The sequence below is a fragment of the Scatophagus argus genome, chromosome 9 (genome assembly GCF_020382885.2).
Source record: "Scatophagus argus isolate fScaArg1 chromosome 9, fScaArg1.pri, whole genome shotgun sequence".
In the NCBI taxonomy this organism is placed as follows: domain Eukaryota; kingdom Metazoa; phylum Chordata; class Actinopteri; family Scatophagidae; genus Scatophagus; species Scatophagus argus.
This window is the reverse complement of record NC_058501.1, coordinates 18,291,541-18,309,286: the sequence shown is the minus strand read 5'-3', so window position 1 is coordinate 18,309,286 and position 17,746 is coordinate 18,291,541. Positions and strand designations below refer to the sequence as shown.

Here is a 17,746-nt window from a genome sequence, read left to right as displayed (position 1 = left end):
CGTTCATTATTAGGTTTTAAACCCAGCATCTGTCAACTTATTCAGTTACAACTGCATAATCCATAATAGCATAACTGTTTTTTGCAACGGACATAAGCGGTGCTGAAAGTTGAATGACAAAAAAGAGATAAAATGAGCTGTAAATGTCCAGCTTAATTAAACAAAAAGATCACAGAGACAACATTTAATACAACAGCCATCTGCTTTGACAGGAAACGTGGCTCACTGAAGCAGAACGTAAAAGAGCTAAATGCCTAAAAAAGTATATATATATAAAAAAAGGTTATATAGAGTGCATGCTCAGTTAGTTTTAATGTGCAGACAAAACCCAGAAGATGCAGCTACACACACACACACACATATACGTATATATCTAAATAATACACTTAGAATGAGTATTTCAGATAAAGTTACATATAAAAATAAATAGATCTATAGATCTGACTCACCAACAGTGCTGCAAAGAAAAAAGCCTGTAATGATCCACATTGTGTTTATAGATTTAGAGATTTAAAAAAATGCTCTGAAATAATGCAGATCAAATTCTTTATACGATGTTGTTCCAAGTATTGGCTGTGACTGCACCCACACACAGCTGTCTTGCCTTTGTCTCAGTCAGGATTTATGCTTCAATGAATTTGGACCTTCCCACATTTGCATTTAAGTTATTTGTTCATTCTGAAAACTACAGTCACTCCATAAGTATTGCATAGTTTAGTTTATACTGTATATTTAAAAAGAATATATGGCCACAGGATACAGTTTATGAAATGAATCCTTGTGCAATACATCTTTAAACTCAAATCGAACCCCAAACCATCAGCCCATAATTATTTTTAACATAGATTTTTGGCTCATTATATATAAAATGACAAAACAGAAATTTATTTCCCCCAATTTATTAAAAAATGAAGAATTAAAAAAAAAAAAAACAGAACGTACCACAATTTTCCTGAAGTATACATCATTTAAGAGTCTATTATACAATAAAAATCAAAAGCCAAATACACAGTATAGTTCTTGCATATTCGTTGTTTATAGATAGACCAGCTGGCAGAAGCTTGCATGACAACGAGCAGTGTCTTCTCTTACACAGGACAATGATTGGCTGAGCTGGTGAAGGGCTCGAATCCTATTGCTGTCGTGGAGGCGGACACAAAAACAGAACGCTGGGACGATCTCTCAGTGCTTAGATTTGGTCGCTGTCTCACACTCTCGGGAGGTCAATTAAGACAGCCCAAACAAAACAACAACGATTGTGTTTACACACTTAAGAGCCCTTTATGAAGAAAACAACTTGATCGTCAGAACAAGGCACCACTCTATAAATACATGTTTTGTTTTTTTTTACACATACTTGTATATAGAATGCATGAGGGAAAGCACCTGAAGGTGAGAGAGCGAGGAAGGCCCATAAAAGTCGTTCAGCCTGTGAGTGAAAGCATCACTGTAAGCTGGTGTTTCATCTGTCATCCACTGCAGTCTGACAGTGTAAAAATGCCCAGTTGAAACGATCTGTTTAATGAGCTGTGAAAATACCTTGGTTACAATATTTTCCATATCTGTTAAGTTCATTCAGGCATAGACAAGTTACAGACATGTCCCGTCTCTCTCACCGTTATGGCCAAATGCATAGCACATAATTACAAAAGCTTGTTTGAAAAAACACTGGAAAAAAAAAATTGTAACAAAAAAACTCCCCAATCTATTTAAGTAAATCGAATGAAATACACAACAAGATATGGTAAAACTATGCCCATAGGAAAAGGTGATCATGCTATCACAAGTGAGGGTGTTATCGAGAGGGTGCTTCTGTAGCTAAATAAGCTTAATAAAAGAGAAAAGGGACTCATTTGTGCATTCTCTACATTTTTTCCTTCAAGCTGATATCTATGCACAGTTGCTAGAAGGAAGTTGTGGAGAGAGATGGCAGCAATGTTCAGACACAAACCTGCATAATTTAGCAACTTGTGACACTCAAATGACTAATGGAACCATCATTTGCATAATGTCATACTGAGGTTCAATAAGGTCAGAGGAGGCGCTTGCTGTTGCAGCAACAACAATGAGAATGTATATCAGGAAGTGATCATAATTACTGTACTGCTAAGGGCAACGTTAAAATGAGACTGCAGTCTTGCTTCCTCCAAGTCTTCAACGTCTCCTCTGTGTCCTCCTCTGGCACCCCCGAGAGAGGAAAAGCAGCTGCTGACTGCAGGGCTGTGCTACTGAGCATCAAGCAAGATGCTACTATACAGATGAAGTGTGTCATTAAGAAAATTACAGCTCATATGAGGATCTAACGGTGCTTTGTTGCGTCTTTGGTCCTGTGTGCACGGCCACAGTTATGCCACTACTCAGAAATCATATCATCATAATTACAATCAACTGCTGAGTAAAATACAAAGATGAGCTCAAATCTGATACAAATATTGCTACCAGGGAAGAACAGAATCTTTCACTAATAACATACAACACAAAACCTCATCTGACGGCAGAAATGAAGCTGGAACTGAGCGACCTTTGTGAAAACCAGTGTAGCACTGGGCTCTTTATGTTTGTATGTCTGTGTGTTTGTGATTGTGTTTGTGTTTGTGTTTGTGTTTGCGAGTGCGTCAAATTTTTCTTCAGGACACTGCGCACAAATCCGAATCTCATGTTCTCCATCTTCTCATGACAGTCTGGTTCAAGCTCTCTTCAAAAACAACAACAACCTCGAAACCGACTCCCCCATCTCAAAGTCTCTCCTCTTCAATCTCTACCTTGATCTTTGCTCCACGTTCGACATTTGCCTTCTTAAGTCATTTTTTCCCCTCTAACACACTGCTCTATTTTTTTTTTGTTTGTTTGTTTGTTTTTGAAAAGGCCCAGTGCTGCAACAGTTTCACGCAGGTGAGGCAACTCACTGACCCAACAGATCTCAGAGGAATAAATAAAAGGCGGTAAATACAAACACATCTCCATTATCAACAGCATGATTATCTATAGTGCCACTATATATAAATGTGTCCATGTAATAACAGTAAGAACCCTCCAAACAAGCATGTCCTTAATTAAAAACTTTGTAACACACATACACACACTTTCATGCATGCATTTTTTTCAATAAGGAGGACTGTGGACCCCAACTGTTTGAAAAACTGTCCTGAATACAGATTAACTATAATACATGTTGCAAAACAGTGTGGGTTCAACTTAGTTTGAAAAGAAAAAAAAAGTGCATCTCTGTGGTACTTTGGTATAGAACAGACTAGAAATAACACTATATATCAGCAGGAGTATTTCAATACATCTTCAAATGCTACACAGGCCCCTTAAGGCATCCACCTGGTTGGAGCCAACTTGACAGGCAAAGATAGGATTTCTCCTTTCCTGTACCTCAGCCACTTGGCAACAATGTAAATGAATTTCTAGCGTGCATGTCTCTGGTGTGCGTATGTGTGTTACAGCAGATCGCAATCACTACATTTTGTTAGGCAGCATCTGTCTCACGGCAAAAGTATTGCATCATTTTTTTTTCGGCACGTTTCTGCAAAAACAACCCCTCCACTGAAAAGTAGGATGTCCCGCTTTGTTTTTTTTTTTTCTTTGTATACATCTCTACCAAGCACGCACACAAACAGACGCACATTCACATGCACACGGCTCCCATGTTCAATCACTGAACCACTGCACCGTGCATAAAGCCCTCTGATGCAGCATGGGTCCAGGCATGCAGGTTCAGGAATTTCCAGGGAAGCCTCTGAAAGTAACCCTCGTTCTCCAAACCAGCACCAGTACAAATCTAAACAGGAGAAAAGTGAGGAAAAGTTTGAGTGCGAGATAACAAAATGTAAAGGTAACGATGATCAAAGGGGACAAGAAACTGTTCAAAATCCTTGTCCCACTCAAGTTAACGGTTTCAGTTCGATTTCAATGTACAACATGTTTTCAACAATTTCCATTTCCTACAATGAAAGGTAAGAGGAAAGGTGCAAGGAAAAATACGTATTTTTTATTTTGGGGTGAACTGTCCCTTTAAATTACATTTGAGTGTTAATTTAAATATCTAGTTCAGTGTGCTCACCCAGTGACCAACAGGTGGCGCAATGGTGTCTTACTGGAAGTTACCCCCCTCCAGTGAAAACTTGGAAAGGGCCACCTGCAGCTTGTGGTGCTCTTCTTCTATAGCCTGCAACACACAAAATCAATATCACCTTAGGAACCGAGGACAGACACTCGCCTCCCCACCCCCTCACTCACATTGCGCACGCACACACACACACACACACACACACACACACACACACACACACACACACACACATCAGCCTAGTCCTCTTAACATCCTCTCTTCGTCTCCCTCTTTGCTTCTCTGACACATCCCATTGCAAGCGCTGGACATAATAGCCATTTTCAGAAAAGTCCAATTTCACAAAGCAATCTTCAGCCAGGCAATAACAGCAGTGGTTAAATGGTTTTCTATTCTCTAGTTTCTCTTTTGTGCCATTTTGGCCCCATTTGTCCAAAGTATACCACAGCCTGCTCCTTACTTAAGTCATCGTCAGTGAAATCCTCGATGCCTAACTGTGTGTCTCTTTCCAGTCCGCTCCCTTCTTTTGTTATGTCTCTCATCTTTATCTGCCCCTGTCATACTCCCAGCTCCTTCTGCTCACAGGTTTTCACCACATTCTCATCTCATCTCTCTCTCTGTTGTCCTCCCCTCACCTGTAGTTTCTTTAGCTGTTCCTGCAGACTGTGGAGCCTCCTGCACACTTCCTCCTTCCTCTCCTGGGACAGCACCAGTGGCGCACTGATGCTCCTGTCATCCTCCCCCTTCATCCCTGTACCTTCTTTTTCACCAGAGTTATCATTCTCCTCCTCAGCTCCCCTGTCTGTAGTTTGGCTTTCTTCTGTGGACAGAAAGGCTCAGTTTAGATGTGTCATGAGTTAGTTTTGTTTTACTTCTGTTTAGCAAAACAAGCTATTTAAGATATTAAACACAAGACAAATCTTAGAATGTTAAGCTCCCTGGTCGAATTTTCTTGTAATTTCGTTTTCTAGAAAAAATAGGTCTCAAAACCCTATTTTAAAAATAAACAAAAAGAAAATGGATTCTACTGTTAATGTAATTATTGCTTTGTGGAATGTAAAAGCACACTATTCATGTTTAATAACCCTTTGGATGTGAAACACATCAGTGCAACAAAGATATAAATTAAATGTGATGCTTAAATAGACATTTTGGGGAATACACACATTTGCATATTTGCAAAGAAGTAGGTGAGAAGATCAATACCACACTCTTATTCCACTCCACTGCCAAATAGGAATTTATAGCTGGGAGACTGTTAGCTTAGCTTAGCATAAAGACTGGAAAAAGACAGGAGCAACAAGCCTTGCTCCATGCAAAGTGTCTGCCAGCACCTCTGAAGGTCACCAATTAACAAGATGTACATCATTTGTTTCATCTGTCCAGAAAACCAAAAGGGTTTACAAAGGTTATATGTTGTTATATATGACTACTTCTCGGTTGTCAACAGTCCCTAGTAATGTTAATCTAACAATCTAATAACAGTAATGTCCTGTACTTCTAAACATACAAATAAAACAAACAAGATATAATGTGATTATCTTTATCCGGGCTAGCCGTTTCCCCCTACTTACAGTCTTATGCTTGTGTCTTATGCTAAGCTAAGCTAATGGCCAGCTAGCTAGCTTTACATTTAGCCTACAGACACGGGAGTGGTATCAGTCTTCTTATCTACCTTTCATATATATATTTTCCAAAAAAAAGCCTACCTGTTGACTGACAGCTGTCCATTTCCTGACTGGGCCTCTCTGATTGCTCCTCTCCGTTTTCTTCATCAGGCTGTGAGTCGTCTGATAGACTGATGCTGCCGACCAACAGCCTTTTCAGAGACATGACTACCAAAGGAGACAGATTCGGTGGTTTCATTATAAAGACAAACCAGGGTTATAAGAAAGAAAATTATATGAACAGACAATTACATAAAAATGATCTATAAATATACAAGGAAGACATTCTTTTACCTTCATCCAAAGCACTGTTGGCCACCTTCACCTGATCGCTGTTGGAGTGGCCTATCAAGTCGAAGCCTTTGTCTGACAGGAAATCAATCAACCTGTGCCTGAGGTCTGAAGACTTGTCATCCGTCAAGCTGTCCTTATCTTGATCTGCAGACAGACAGAAGACTTAACGTTGGCTCCCGCTTTCAGAAATGTGCAACAAAAACACATTTGTACTATTTTTCAAGTATTCAGCTGGTAAAACACTGCGATCTCACCACTGCTGCTTTTCAAACCCCCATTCTCAGTCGGAATCAAAGGGGCAGTCAGCCTGACGGAGAGAAAATGACAAAAGAAATGAGATATTTTGAGAGGGGTGAACTTTGGCAGGTGATGAATGTGACTTGCTCTTTCAGCAGATGAATAAGCACACACACACACACACACGTACGTAGTAGGGCTGAATGGAGGTCCTCCACCTCCAGGAGGCAGCACCAGCTTCATTGGTGCTCCACTCTTCTTCAGATCATCCACTGCCGATTTTATCACATCTGACCAGCTGTGAACACACACACACACACACACACAAGTTGGATTACAATCCATCCTATGATTTACCTTCTGACACAAACATGATTAGAGAGTGCATTTCTCTCCAACACCTACATTGTTCTCTCTCCAAAAGACTGAGCCACCAGTTCATAGATCTGAGCACCGCTGTCCCACGTAAAGATCACATAGAAGGCCTTTCGATCTGCACAGGAAAAAACAACAATCGGAAGGCTGAACGATATTGATCTGGCAATGGAAGTGATAACACTTGTCTGTAAAAGTACTGCGTGTGGCTGACCTGTGGCCACCTCCCGCAGGAAGACCGAGTCCAGCTTGATGATGGGGCTCAGCATTTGCTTTCCCTCCTGCACAGCGATGTTACTCTTGCTCTGGCATTTGAGGACCATCTTGTCATCCTGCTTCTGCAAGAGCACCAGCAAGTCCCCAAGCAACACACACTGCACCTCTGGGAGACACAGGAGGAGAAGGATTATTACTATTAGTGATGAGAAAAAGATGACAAAAGACAGAAGAGAGACACGGAAGAGAGGGAGACGAGGAGATTTTATTATAAAGAATAATCTTTTCTTTGTATCCTGTCTATTGTGTGTTTGGCTCATCCAGGCAGCAAACAGCTGCATGCAATTGCCCATATATGAAAAGATAAAGCGGAATTGAGGTTAGGTTATTGAATAGGATTAGATATAAAAAAGGAAGTCAAGGGGCCAATAAGATCTCAAAAAAAATTATCTGCATTGCAGCTGGGTTTCCCTTTACAGTAAACTTTAATCTAAACAGGAAATGAAAACAGAAAAATGTGATATCAATCTTCTTAATATGCCAAAATAAACCTGCCTTTGCCTTTTAGAGGCAGATAAGGGGCAAGCTAAGTCTATTTATCAAATAAATATAATATATATTAAAGTGAGTGAGAGTGGTATGACAGGCCTGCTAAAACAGCAAACCAGTGAGCTTGTGGTGGACTACAATGCTTCAAATATATACAATCAACACACTTTCAAGGTGTGCGAGCAAGACTGGTGTTAATGATTCAGCATCCATTCAAATGTGAAATATAGTCACAATCCCTTCTGTTCCTGAGTTGTGGTGTCAGAAAAGTGTTTTTGCAGAACATTATGATGTCAGAGTAAAGCTGACCTTATATAAGGTCAATGTAATATATGCACACGCATTTATTTACCAATTGCCTTCTCCTTTGTGACTCTCCAGATCAGAGGGCCTTCATAAAGCATCTTCTTCTGAGTCAGGTCGATGTTCTAGAAAAGAAAGGAGGACAATGACAAGATTTGTTGCGAATAATGACATCAAAGAACTAAAATCAGTGCAACAGTTTGTACAAACCAAATTTGCTTAAAGAGCTCTTACCTTATATTCAGTATAAATCTCATTACTGGGTTTGAGCCCTGATGTGTCCAATCTGCGCTGGTAATCCTTCAGAGTCTGGGAGGAGAGAGAAAGGTCAGGGGAACCAGACAGGGGACAGACAGGTAAGCTCTGAAGTGAAAGGAGTCAAACAAGCAGAGACCTTCAGAGGTCCCAAAATGAATTTACAAGACTCCAAATGGTGTTGAGTCAGTACAACACTGTAACACTGTGCTGAGTGATGGATTGTGTGTTTCTCACCAACAGGTTCTCCATCCCTTTGACCTCCTCGTTGACATGGTTGAGGATCTTTCTGCAGCACTCTGCGCTCTGCTGAATTTTGTCTTTCTCTGTCAGGTCCTCTGTGGAGAAACAGAAAGTAGAGTTGAGGAAAGAGCTTTTAATCGGAGAGCCCAAACAAAAGCCAGAATTCATGAGTGTACAAAAAACTGGGACAAAGAGCTACTGACTGACTGACAGACAATATACAAGTTAACATGGTGACATAAAATGCAATATAACACAGTAGCGGATTTTGTCCCTTTTGCCCACACCCTTTCGGATTTTAACATAAGTTCTAAACAATTAATCCAGGAGTATAACGACTTCCACGAGACACAAACAGGCATCACACACACCTACCTGTGTTCTTAGCAATATTCTCAAGCAGCAGCGGGTATTTGGTCAGTCTCTGCATCTCTATGGGAATCATGTCCTTGAGCTGCAGCCTGCGGCACTGGGGCTTACTCTCCGCCTCCTGGGATTAAAACACACACAGACACAGTCAGAATGAAGGCACCACTCATCTAACTCTTTGCATGTCCATCTGTGAACGCCTTTGTGTGTGGACACGGTACCAGTATGAAGGAGTTGAAGCGGGGCTCTTTCTTCCGCAAGGTCTTGATCTGGTCCAAGGCCCACGACTGGTGACTGCAGAACCGGGCTGTCAATTTCTGGAACCACTCCCCCTCCGTACCCTCAAACTGGAACACACACACAAATCATCACTCTGTTGTGCAAGCCAGAAGTAAAGAACGAGAGGAATAAAGAGATGAGCAGATGGACAAAGACTGGGAAAAGGACTGTTATAGCTGATATTTTAGTTTTAATGGATCAGCATTTGTTAAAGCACAATTACTGCCAAATTCTGTTTAATGAGTTTGTCAGCACAAATCAGTTTGAGATTTCCCAAAAAGAGAAAGAGGGTGATATAAAGAGAAAGATTATGATGACTCACTCTGTTCAGCACTGTTGTGCTGATGGATTTGACTATGAAGTTGTCATCCAAGCGCAGTTTCTTCAGGTTCTCATAGAAGTTAACTGAATTTACAGCCAAACAGAGACAAACAAGCAAGCAGTTGACTTTTAAAATACAGTGACCAACTGTTCAGTCAGCAACCAACAATCACAAAAGCACCAATGACGGTTCTTTGTCAAGTTAACAAGTTTAAAAAAAAAAAAATAGTATTTTTAGTGAGTGATCTGATTGTTTTTGATTTCTATACTTCTTGACTGTGTGCCCAGTTATATTGTGTTCAAACAGAAAGGCTATGCGTGCAGTCACCTTTATTACTGACAACAAATACACAAAAAGCAGCATCAGACTATTCATTTTGCTGAGAGTTTCCCAGCTCAAGTGTCGGACTCTGGGGGGGATACAAACAAAGGCCAGACAAGGCCTCATTGCTGGAGCACTCACAGTGCATTTCAAAGATCTCGTCCAGGCTGGGGAAGATGATCGCTAGTTCAGGGGAGGTCAAGAGCTCTTCTTTTTCCATAGGCTTGGAGAAAATCATCTGAAGGACACTTAGCATCCGCACATGGGCATGCTCAGTTGCAAACAACTCTGAGAGGGGAGAGGGAGTAAACACAAAAGAGGAAAGCGGTTGAAAAGGGATAGTAAAAACAAATGCAGCCTCATTTTATCTGTGCATCCGTTTCCTTCTCATCATATGCTGTTTCATGTCTGTTCTCCTCACCATTGATGACCTCCTGCCTCTTGATCTCCTTCTTGCTGAGACTGGACAGGGCTTCAGGGCAGGCCAGCTCCCTCCAGTTGGGCGGGTCCTGCTCAAACTCCAGGAGGCGCGGATCCATCTCCTCCAGCTGAGGGGTGGGGGTGGTAGGAGACTGGATGGGCCCTTCAGTAACTAAAACTGGTGTTTCCAAACTGAGGAGCAAAGTGGGAGAACGATTCATTTAGATTAGCTATTACAACATCATTCGACAACGTCTGGTGACTCAAGCGGAGGTTTTTGGTTGTGGAACAACAGTAGCTATGAACAGCAGGATGTATTTCTAAACGTACACCAGAGATTTCTAAACATTAGATAAGGTAAGGATGTTAAACAGGCCCTCAACGTATCCATTAACCATTAATCAATCAATGTGCTGTTGTTACTTCTGTAGCCACAAAACCAAGAACAGCCTGAAATTAATAGCAGAAAATAGAGATTAAGATTAAGATTAAGATTAATATTTAATATATTATCGGCAAGCTGAGTAATCACTGATAGCTAATAATGACAAATAGTAATGATATAGGTTCAAACATCAAACTGAAACTTTACAAGCACGGCTTCAGAGTGCAGTCTAAAAACTGATTAAAATGGGAAAGTGCAACAGCCATGCCAGTTTCCTATTGCACAGCAACCATCACATGATGGACTTCGTATTATCGCAATAATGGATTAACTTTAATCCACACAACTACATTTTAAGATTTAAGTGTGTATTTTCTTCCTCTTGGAGCCTTTTTGTTATGACGCACTCGGGCTTTATTGGCGCAAAGCTGCTCTCTGCTGGACCTCCACAATGACAGAAAGAAAAAAATACAAACAGAGAAATACTTGAGCTCTGCCATCTTACTCAGGATCCTTCACTGTTTCAGTGCGTTCCCTTCTGAGTCCTAAAAAAGTACAACTGACTGTGTTGTGGACTTAAAGTTGACTGAACAGCAAATAAACTAACCCTTAATAAAGGTCTGGCAACTGATGTTTATCCGATGGTCAACACTGACCTAAGTCAATAATCATTCCCTTAAATGTCAGACCTTTCACTGAAAGTGAGTGCTGTTTAACTGTTACTCAATGCCTGTCTGTCACAGCACAGGTCAACTATTCGAGACGTATCCATCAATAACGAGTTAGTAAACCTGTCAGTCAGATTGATTCAGGAGATAACGGACCTGTTAAAAATAATTTGCTTTCACAAAGATTAATTTAAAGTATGAGAATGAGCCAGGTGGGTTTGATCCATCAATATTCTCATTATGACTAATTATTTTGATTAACTGCTTTCTGATTTCAGAACTGCTGCACTCATCCTGGTCTATCTGTTAAGTGCTTGGCAGCCTGTCCCTGCTGTGCACCCGTCCAATCAGAGAGGCATTAAAAGGGGATTTGTCCATCTTACGGATGGAGCTGCTGGGGGACGAACAGGGCAGGTGTTGTTGTTGTTGTTGTTGTGGTTGAGGCAGATGGTGGCTGGAGGTCGACATCACTACGGGAACGAGACTGTTTGGCCCGGGAAGAGCCACGACGCCGAGAGGAGTGCCGGTCCACGCGGGCACTCTCGCTACGCCTCACTTTCCTACTGTAGGGAGGGAAGGTGGGGGAGGGGTGGATGAGGGATGATACAGCGAGAGAAAAAGAAGACAGGAACAAAAGCACGAAAGGATGGGTGGATAGGAGAAAAGAAAAAAGAGGCAAAGGGAGGACAAGAACAAAACAGAAGCATTGAAGGCAGAAACAAAAAGATGCAGCAGAAACGGAAAGAATACCAACAGCCAGAGAAAGTAAGAAAAAAGTCATGTGCACTCAGTGTGCACAGACATTTATGTTAATGACAAGGGTAAACAAGAGGACACAGGTTTCAGGTGCAACAGCAGAGGATTTTATACAAGAGAGGGAGTTGTTCAAAAAGGAAAAAAAACACCAACAAAAGATAAAGAGAGAAAATTAGTGAGTGTGCAGAGTGAATATGCATGACAAATGTCATGCATATATTAGTTGGACAATGAAATGCATAGAGTATGCTTCATATACTGTAGACATGATAGAACCTGAATACCAACACTTTACATTTCCTTCTGTGTTACTGGGAGCCATTAGGGTTAGGGTAATAACATGTTAAGAAAGTAGCCATACATTGCCTGGACATAATGTCGATGAGTGCTGAGTTTTATGTCAGCAGTTGTCTAAATCCACACTCTGTGCATTCACACCACTAAAATGGTCCAACTTTTAACAATCAAGCTTGCTTTAATTCCTTCACAAAGCAGGTACATGATACTTAGCAATGAAGTGGGCTTGTGTTATGTATCAGGAATGCAGGGATCAGTGTGAGGCGTGAGTGTACGTGTGTGTTGTGTGATCAGTATAAGGCCTGAAGCATGTCCATGACTCTGTCAAGGCGCTGACACCCACCTTGTCTTCCGTCTGCAAAAACACGGGACACCACATTGTTACATGCCCGCTTTTGTACAGCTATTGTAAGCCACAATAAAACCACAACATGCAAGTTCGAACCTCAACATGGTATACTAAACAAAGCTTTAACCACCTTCATAGTAGATCGTGCCAAATGACGCTAAAGCCCCTGGAACAACATGTAACCGCACACAGTAACCGCACACAAGCAGGACAGATGACGGGGCCCTGGCCACAGTAAACACCTTGAGAAGCACACAGGACGAGCAAAACAAACTAGAATGTATAACTGTAGCAGCACAGTGTGAAGACTAGCCACTTTGTCTAAAACTTAGCTGTAGACTAAGTTGCAAATCTTCACATGTTTTTAAGCTCTGGCCAAACTTTAGATCAAATATCACCTAAAATTTGTCACCTGCTTGCTGGGTAGAAAAGCTGCAGCACAGACAAAAGCTCATCTATAATCAGCGCCATATAACCAGAACAAATATCTCAGTCTAGGAGAAATCTGCAGTGTCTGACCTATGTGTACCTGAATCCAGTAAAAAAAACAAAAACAAAAAACAAACAACAACAAAACAAGACAGTCAGAACTGCACAAACAATGCCTATATGCAACAAAAACTGCAATGAAGCTCTGTTGTGAACATTTGGAAAATGCACAACAGGACACACGCAGAAGACCACAAATGAGAAAGAGTGTTGTTAGGAAGAGAGCACAAATATCATGCAGAGACGAAAAAAGAAGAGAGGGAGGGAGAGGGAAGGCGAAGGGCTGGAAGGGAAGACCGGGTCGGAGTTCGCCTGGTGAGGGTCCTTCTCGAAACTGTAGGCTCTGTTAGCTAGCGAGCAACAGGCAGCATGACAAAAGCTTGCACACAGCAGGGACAGACTGCTGGGGGAGTTTTACCACGCTCCCTCAGCCGGAGCACTCCAGACACGTTTCACTGCCCCGACCCCCCCCAATCCCAACCCCCTTTTTCCTGGTCGTTGGATCAATAAAGTCTTTACATTGAACACCTCCCACACAGTCCACTTATAATCTGATTAAAATATCTAATCCTGACATTTCTTATACTCTCTGAATCACTACACTGCAGTTATAACCTCACTTCCTGGATGCTACCATCTTTCTACTCACCTTTCTTTCTCCAGATTTTCCTCCGTGGGAGTGTCGCTGGGTGATACGGGCTCCCCGACCGTCAGCCCTGCTCCAAACCCGACGGGGGACATGTCACCCGCGTCTGACACGGTTGGAGGCTCTAAACGATTGCTTGAGAGGCCTGGAAGATTAAAAAAAAGTTGTCGAGATGGTTGTGTATGGCATTTCTTTTTTTTTTTCAGCTGGAAGTGAATTAGTCAGAGCTTTTATCCAGTAAATCATCCCACAAGGACGATCCGTAAAGTTGAACTTTTTGTTACTTCATTTACATTCTCTGCAGTGTATCTCTGTCCATCATATTCCACTTCATCCTCCTTTAACTTTCTAACGTTTCACTGTCACAGACTGTCACACAGTCTAATGAATGAATGAGCGGGCTTACCATCAGTGTGTGAAGACTCAGGGTTGTTGGGGGCGCTGACGTTGTTGCTCGAGCCCTCATCCACCCCAGGCAGGGAGATGGAGTTTCCACTGGAGCTCAACTTCTTGATGGGGAGGGATGGGGCTGCAGGTTCGGTCACGGAGCCTCTCCCGGGTGCTGGGCCCTTACGCTCAGGATTGACTTTTTCCTTTTCCGCTGAAGAGAGGGGAAAAGAGCAACAAATTTAACAGAGCCAAACTACAGACAAAGCAGGTGCAGAAGAATGTGAACCAAAAACACTTCAGTCATTAAAAAAGGGACAAAGACTGAGACAGACAAATTGATAGGATGAGTATCGTGCAATCAGGGGCTCCGTTGTAAATGAGGGGGTTAGTTTGGTACAAGAGAACACCCACCACTCTGCAGGTGAGATTAGTGCACCACGTGCAAAGTTTTCTAGTGATTACAAAGTATATTGTGCAACTAATTCTTCAAACAACCACCCAGAAACATAGAATTAACTAAACAATGCCCCACCCACATCCCCTGCCAGTTTGATTTGGGACATGCAGACATGCTTATGGGTTGATTAGTAGGGATGTGACCATTCTACAGATAAGGGGGGAGGGGACTGTGGACGACTAGTACCTTCAGCCTCCGTTTTAGGTCTGACCTCAGCTGTAATGGGAAAGAAGGGCAGGACAACATGTTCTCATATCCAGACCAGAAATCAATTTGAAAAAATATTATCTCGTAACTCTTTTAAATGTCACTATGATACATGGCTTAATTTACATAACATGTAAATGTAGAGATTGCAAAGACTTCTAAATATCACTCAGAAATAGATAAATATATATATATAAAAAAAGGAAAACAAAATATCCAGCATAAGAGGACTCAAAGGCAGGTACATACTGTTGCCTCCAATCCAGCTGGGGATTCCAGGAAATACCCCTCTGGGCTTGGCTTTAGTGGATTCCTCCTTCTTATTCTGGAAAGATAACAGAATGGGGGCGTAAGAAAGAAGTTCAAATTAAAAACCAATAAAACCAATTAAAACTAATGGATGCGAAAACACAAATACACCCAGAAAAGTTTAATGAGGACAGTGCAGTACATTTACACCTGGTGACTGATTTACAGGCCGAGGACTTTATCCTCCTGCATCGGTGATGGTAGCTTACCTTTACCAGTTGTCTCCTGAAGAAGCCACCTCTGGACTTCTTACTGTCAACTGCCCTGGTTTTTACCCCAAGGTGCTTCATGTAGAAGGCCACCGCTGAAAAGATGGACTGGCTGTGGGGCAAAGGTATTTCATTTAAATGTATTAAACTTTTATAAATTCACAAAAGAAGCTTTTTTTTTCTTACAGGTGCATCTGTCAAATATATATTTCTTATTGGGGCAGCTGTGGCCTAGAGGTTGGAGAAGCGGCTTGTGATCGGAAGGTTGCTGGTTCGATTCCCCCGCCGGGCAGGAAAAATTTGAGTGTGATAATGTCCCCACCCTCCTTAGCAGGCTGATGTGCTCTTGAGCAAGGCACTTAACCCCCAATATATGCTCCCCGGGCGCTTGGTGCAGCCCACTGCTCCTGTGTGTTTCACTGCATGTTGCATGTGTGTGTGTGTGTTTCAATCAGTGATTGGTTAAATGCAGAGAAGTAATTTCCCAGCTTGGGATTAATAAAGTAACTTAAATTAAAAGAATTAAATTAAAAAAATATTGAAGGCTCAAAGAAAACATACAAAAAAATCCTACAGATAGATATATAGATACTTTATTGATCCCGAGGGAAATTCAAGTGGTATATTTGTATATCCTCGAGTGTAACTGCTGATAATGCTGAGGGACAAACTGGACAATGAATGCACAGAATGGACGCTACAAGTGAGGGAGTGAGTTTGAAGATGGACAGATGTACAGATGCAGGGAGGCGGAGAGATGAAGGAGGAGGAGTCGAATTGAGTAGGGAGGAGAGAAAACTGTGACACAAAAAGACAAAGGAAGAGTCGAGGGAAATAAGAGGAAGAAGAGGTGGAGCCTCTGGAGACGTGCACACAACAAAAGCACAAGTGGCTCACAGTTTTACAGAGCAGTGCAGTCTGAATGCATAAAGAACTTATACCGCAAAGGACCAGAACTGTTGAAAGACAAACTTTAAAAAGAAAAGGAATGTGTGCACGACAGGGTTTAACAATTCGCTCTATGTGCAAAACATGAATGGAGAAAGAGAAACTTTAAGAATGTACATCAGCTACTTTTTTAAAAGTGACATTTTTTGAAGCAATGTGCAAAGATGTATACCAGCAGAACAAACTTCTTCCCTACAAAAGTTGACTGAGAGAAATGTTTTAATGAGTACTTGGTGCACTTGAGCCAGTGTGCAAAAATCTTGTGGTTTGACCACACCCAGGCTTGATGCCCATCAAATCAGCTCCATATGCACAAGTAGAAAGTCAAAAAGAGCAATCATGCAAATACTTGCATAAATTTAATTAAAAAAGAAAATTAACTTACCATTTTTCCTCGTCCGAGACAATTGTAGGTCTGAAAGAAAAGAGACAAGTGTCAGCGTTGGAAAGGATTAAAAGCAAAAACAGACTTACTCATCTTGCAGCATTAAGCTAACCTCTTTTTTTTAAGTAGCATTTTTCCTTTCTCTTGCTCGACTGATTATCAGGTGTGTTTTGGGTCGGTGGAATCTGAAGCGACTGAGCTTTTCCTGATCCAACTCAAAGCTGACTTTTATGTTATTGTGTTCAGAGCAGAAACTATTGAACATATTCTAAAATTTGCACGAAAAAGTAGAAAACAAAACAAAAAAAAAAGAAAAGAAAAGATCAAAACAGTAAAAGATGCATCAAAAGGTGCACCTCTGTCCGCCTTAACAACTATTTTAAAATCAACTCGAATCTTGAAGATCTGCAAAGAAGTCAAACTATTGTCTCCAAACGGCTTAAAACTTTATCTGGTCTGTCTCTCTAGTAAGCTGTCCGCATAGTCAGAAATGCTCCAGCACAGCGGAAATGTCTATTTAACCCTGTTTTTGTCTGATGCAACAGGCAGGCAAGACTGGAAATTGGATACTCATGTTTTGCTATGAACATAAAGGGTGGGAGGGGTTTCCCTGGGATTTCCCTGTATAATCCAATGAAATGGTCCCACTGCCTCATTCTCATCACCAGAGAGACCAATGAGAAACAGCTGGGGCGAGGTCACCATGTTGTGGTTGAATTTGGGGTGGTGGGCTGGTTGCTGGATGGGGGTGACTGGGTACAAGAGTGTGGGAGAATGTGAAGAGCGAGGGGCATAGAGAGATGATTGTCAGGGGACTGAAAAGAGTGAAACTCAATGGAGATCTCAGTGTGTGACAGTAACTGAGAGAGACAAAAGCTGAATTATCATCTCTTTGATACAGACTGCTTTGCAGGCTATTTGCATCTTCTCCACTGACCGTGCGGTTGTATCAAGTGCATCTCCTTTCATTTTTGTGTTTCATTTTTTTCTCTCGTCTGACAAGATGAAGTTAGGCAGTCGTCTGCCCTCTCCCTGGCCTCCTCTCTCTTTTTCTGTCTCTCTGTCTGACTCGTTTCTTGCAGAGGATAACGTGTTGGCCACGGGGTCAAGGATAGATTAACTTTCCCCCAGATCTCTTGCTTGCTTTCTTTAACTGTGTCCAGGGCAGGAACTGTCCAACACTGATAACCCTCTGGCCCTTTTTCTCTTCCGCTGTGTACCCCCCCAAACACACACCACCCTCACCCTCCTCCGGCTGGCAAAATGCCAGGGGAGAGCCTTCCTGCCAGCGTGGCACTGCTGACTCCATCTTTTCCTCTCTGCCTCTTC

General features: G+C 41.8%; 1 protein-coding gene across 9 annotated transcripts in view; it reads right to left on the bottom strand.

Annotated features, from left to right (window-relative positions):
• Positions 1 to 883: 883 nt before the first annotated feature.
• Positions 884 to 17,746, bottom strand: part of arhgef1b (Rho guanine nucleotide exchange factor (GEF) 1b) — a 36,470-nt gene continuing 19,607 nt past the window's right edge. For 3 of the 9 annotated variants that reach the window (XM_046400426.1, XM_046400427.1, XM_046400428.1), the window contains exons 8-32: positions 16,418 to 16,447; positions 15,085 to 15,196; positions 14,816 to 14,891; positions 14,546 to 14,575; positions 13,919 to 14,113; positions 13,516 to 13,657; positions 12,372 to 12,383; positions 11,359 to 11,538; positions 9,924 to 10,114; positions 9,644 to 9,790; positions 9,182 to 9,264; positions 8,802 to 8,927; positions 8,587 to 8,701; positions 8,206 to 8,306; positions 7,948 to 8,022; positions 7,763 to 7,838; positions 6,860 to 7,027; positions 6,676 to 6,763; positions 6,461 to 6,568; positions 6,288 to 6,340; positions 6,034 to 6,177; positions 5,782 to 5,907; positions 4,708 to 4,892; positions 4,067 to 4,171; positions 884 to 3,784 (exon numbers count right to left, since the gene is read on the bottom strand). In XM_046400426.1, coding sequence (XP_046256382.1) covers positions 4,097 to 4,171; positions 4,708 to 4,892; positions 5,782 to 5,907; positions 6,034 to 6,177; positions 6,288 to 6,340; positions 6,461 to 6,568; positions 6,676 to 6,763; positions 6,860 to 7,027; positions 7,763 to 7,838; positions 7,948 to 8,022; positions 8,206 to 8,306; positions 8,587 to 8,701; positions 8,802 to 8,927; positions 9,182 to 9,264; positions 9,644 to 9,790; positions 9,924 to 10,114; positions 11,359 to 11,538; positions 12,372 to 12,383; positions 13,516 to 13,657; positions 13,919 to 14,113; positions 14,546 to 14,575; positions 14,816 to 14,891; positions 15,085 to 15,196; positions 16,418 to 16,447 — 2,638 coding nt within the window. In that variant the 3' untranslated portion in view covers positions 884 to 3,784; positions 4,067 to 4,096. Of the gene's footprint in view, positions 3,785 to 4,066; positions 4,172 to 4,707; positions 4,893 to 5,781; positions 5,908 to 6,033; positions 6,178 to 6,287; positions 6,341 to 6,460; positions 6,569 to 6,675; positions 6,764 to 6,859; positions 7,028 to 7,762; positions 7,839 to 7,947; positions 8,023 to 8,205; positions 8,307 to 8,586; positions 8,702 to 8,801; positions 8,928 to 9,181; positions 9,265 to 9,643; positions 9,791 to 9,923; positions 10,115 to 11,358; positions 11,539 to 12,371; positions 12,384 to 13,515; positions 13,658 to 13,918; positions 14,114 to 14,545; positions 14,576 to 14,815; positions 14,892 to 15,084; positions 15,197 to 16,417; positions 16,448 to 16,529; positions 17,629 to 17,746 lie in introns of those variants that run through there. The other 6 variants (XM_046400434.1, XM_046400430.1, XM_046400429.1 and 3 more) reach the window with 6 other exon arrangements.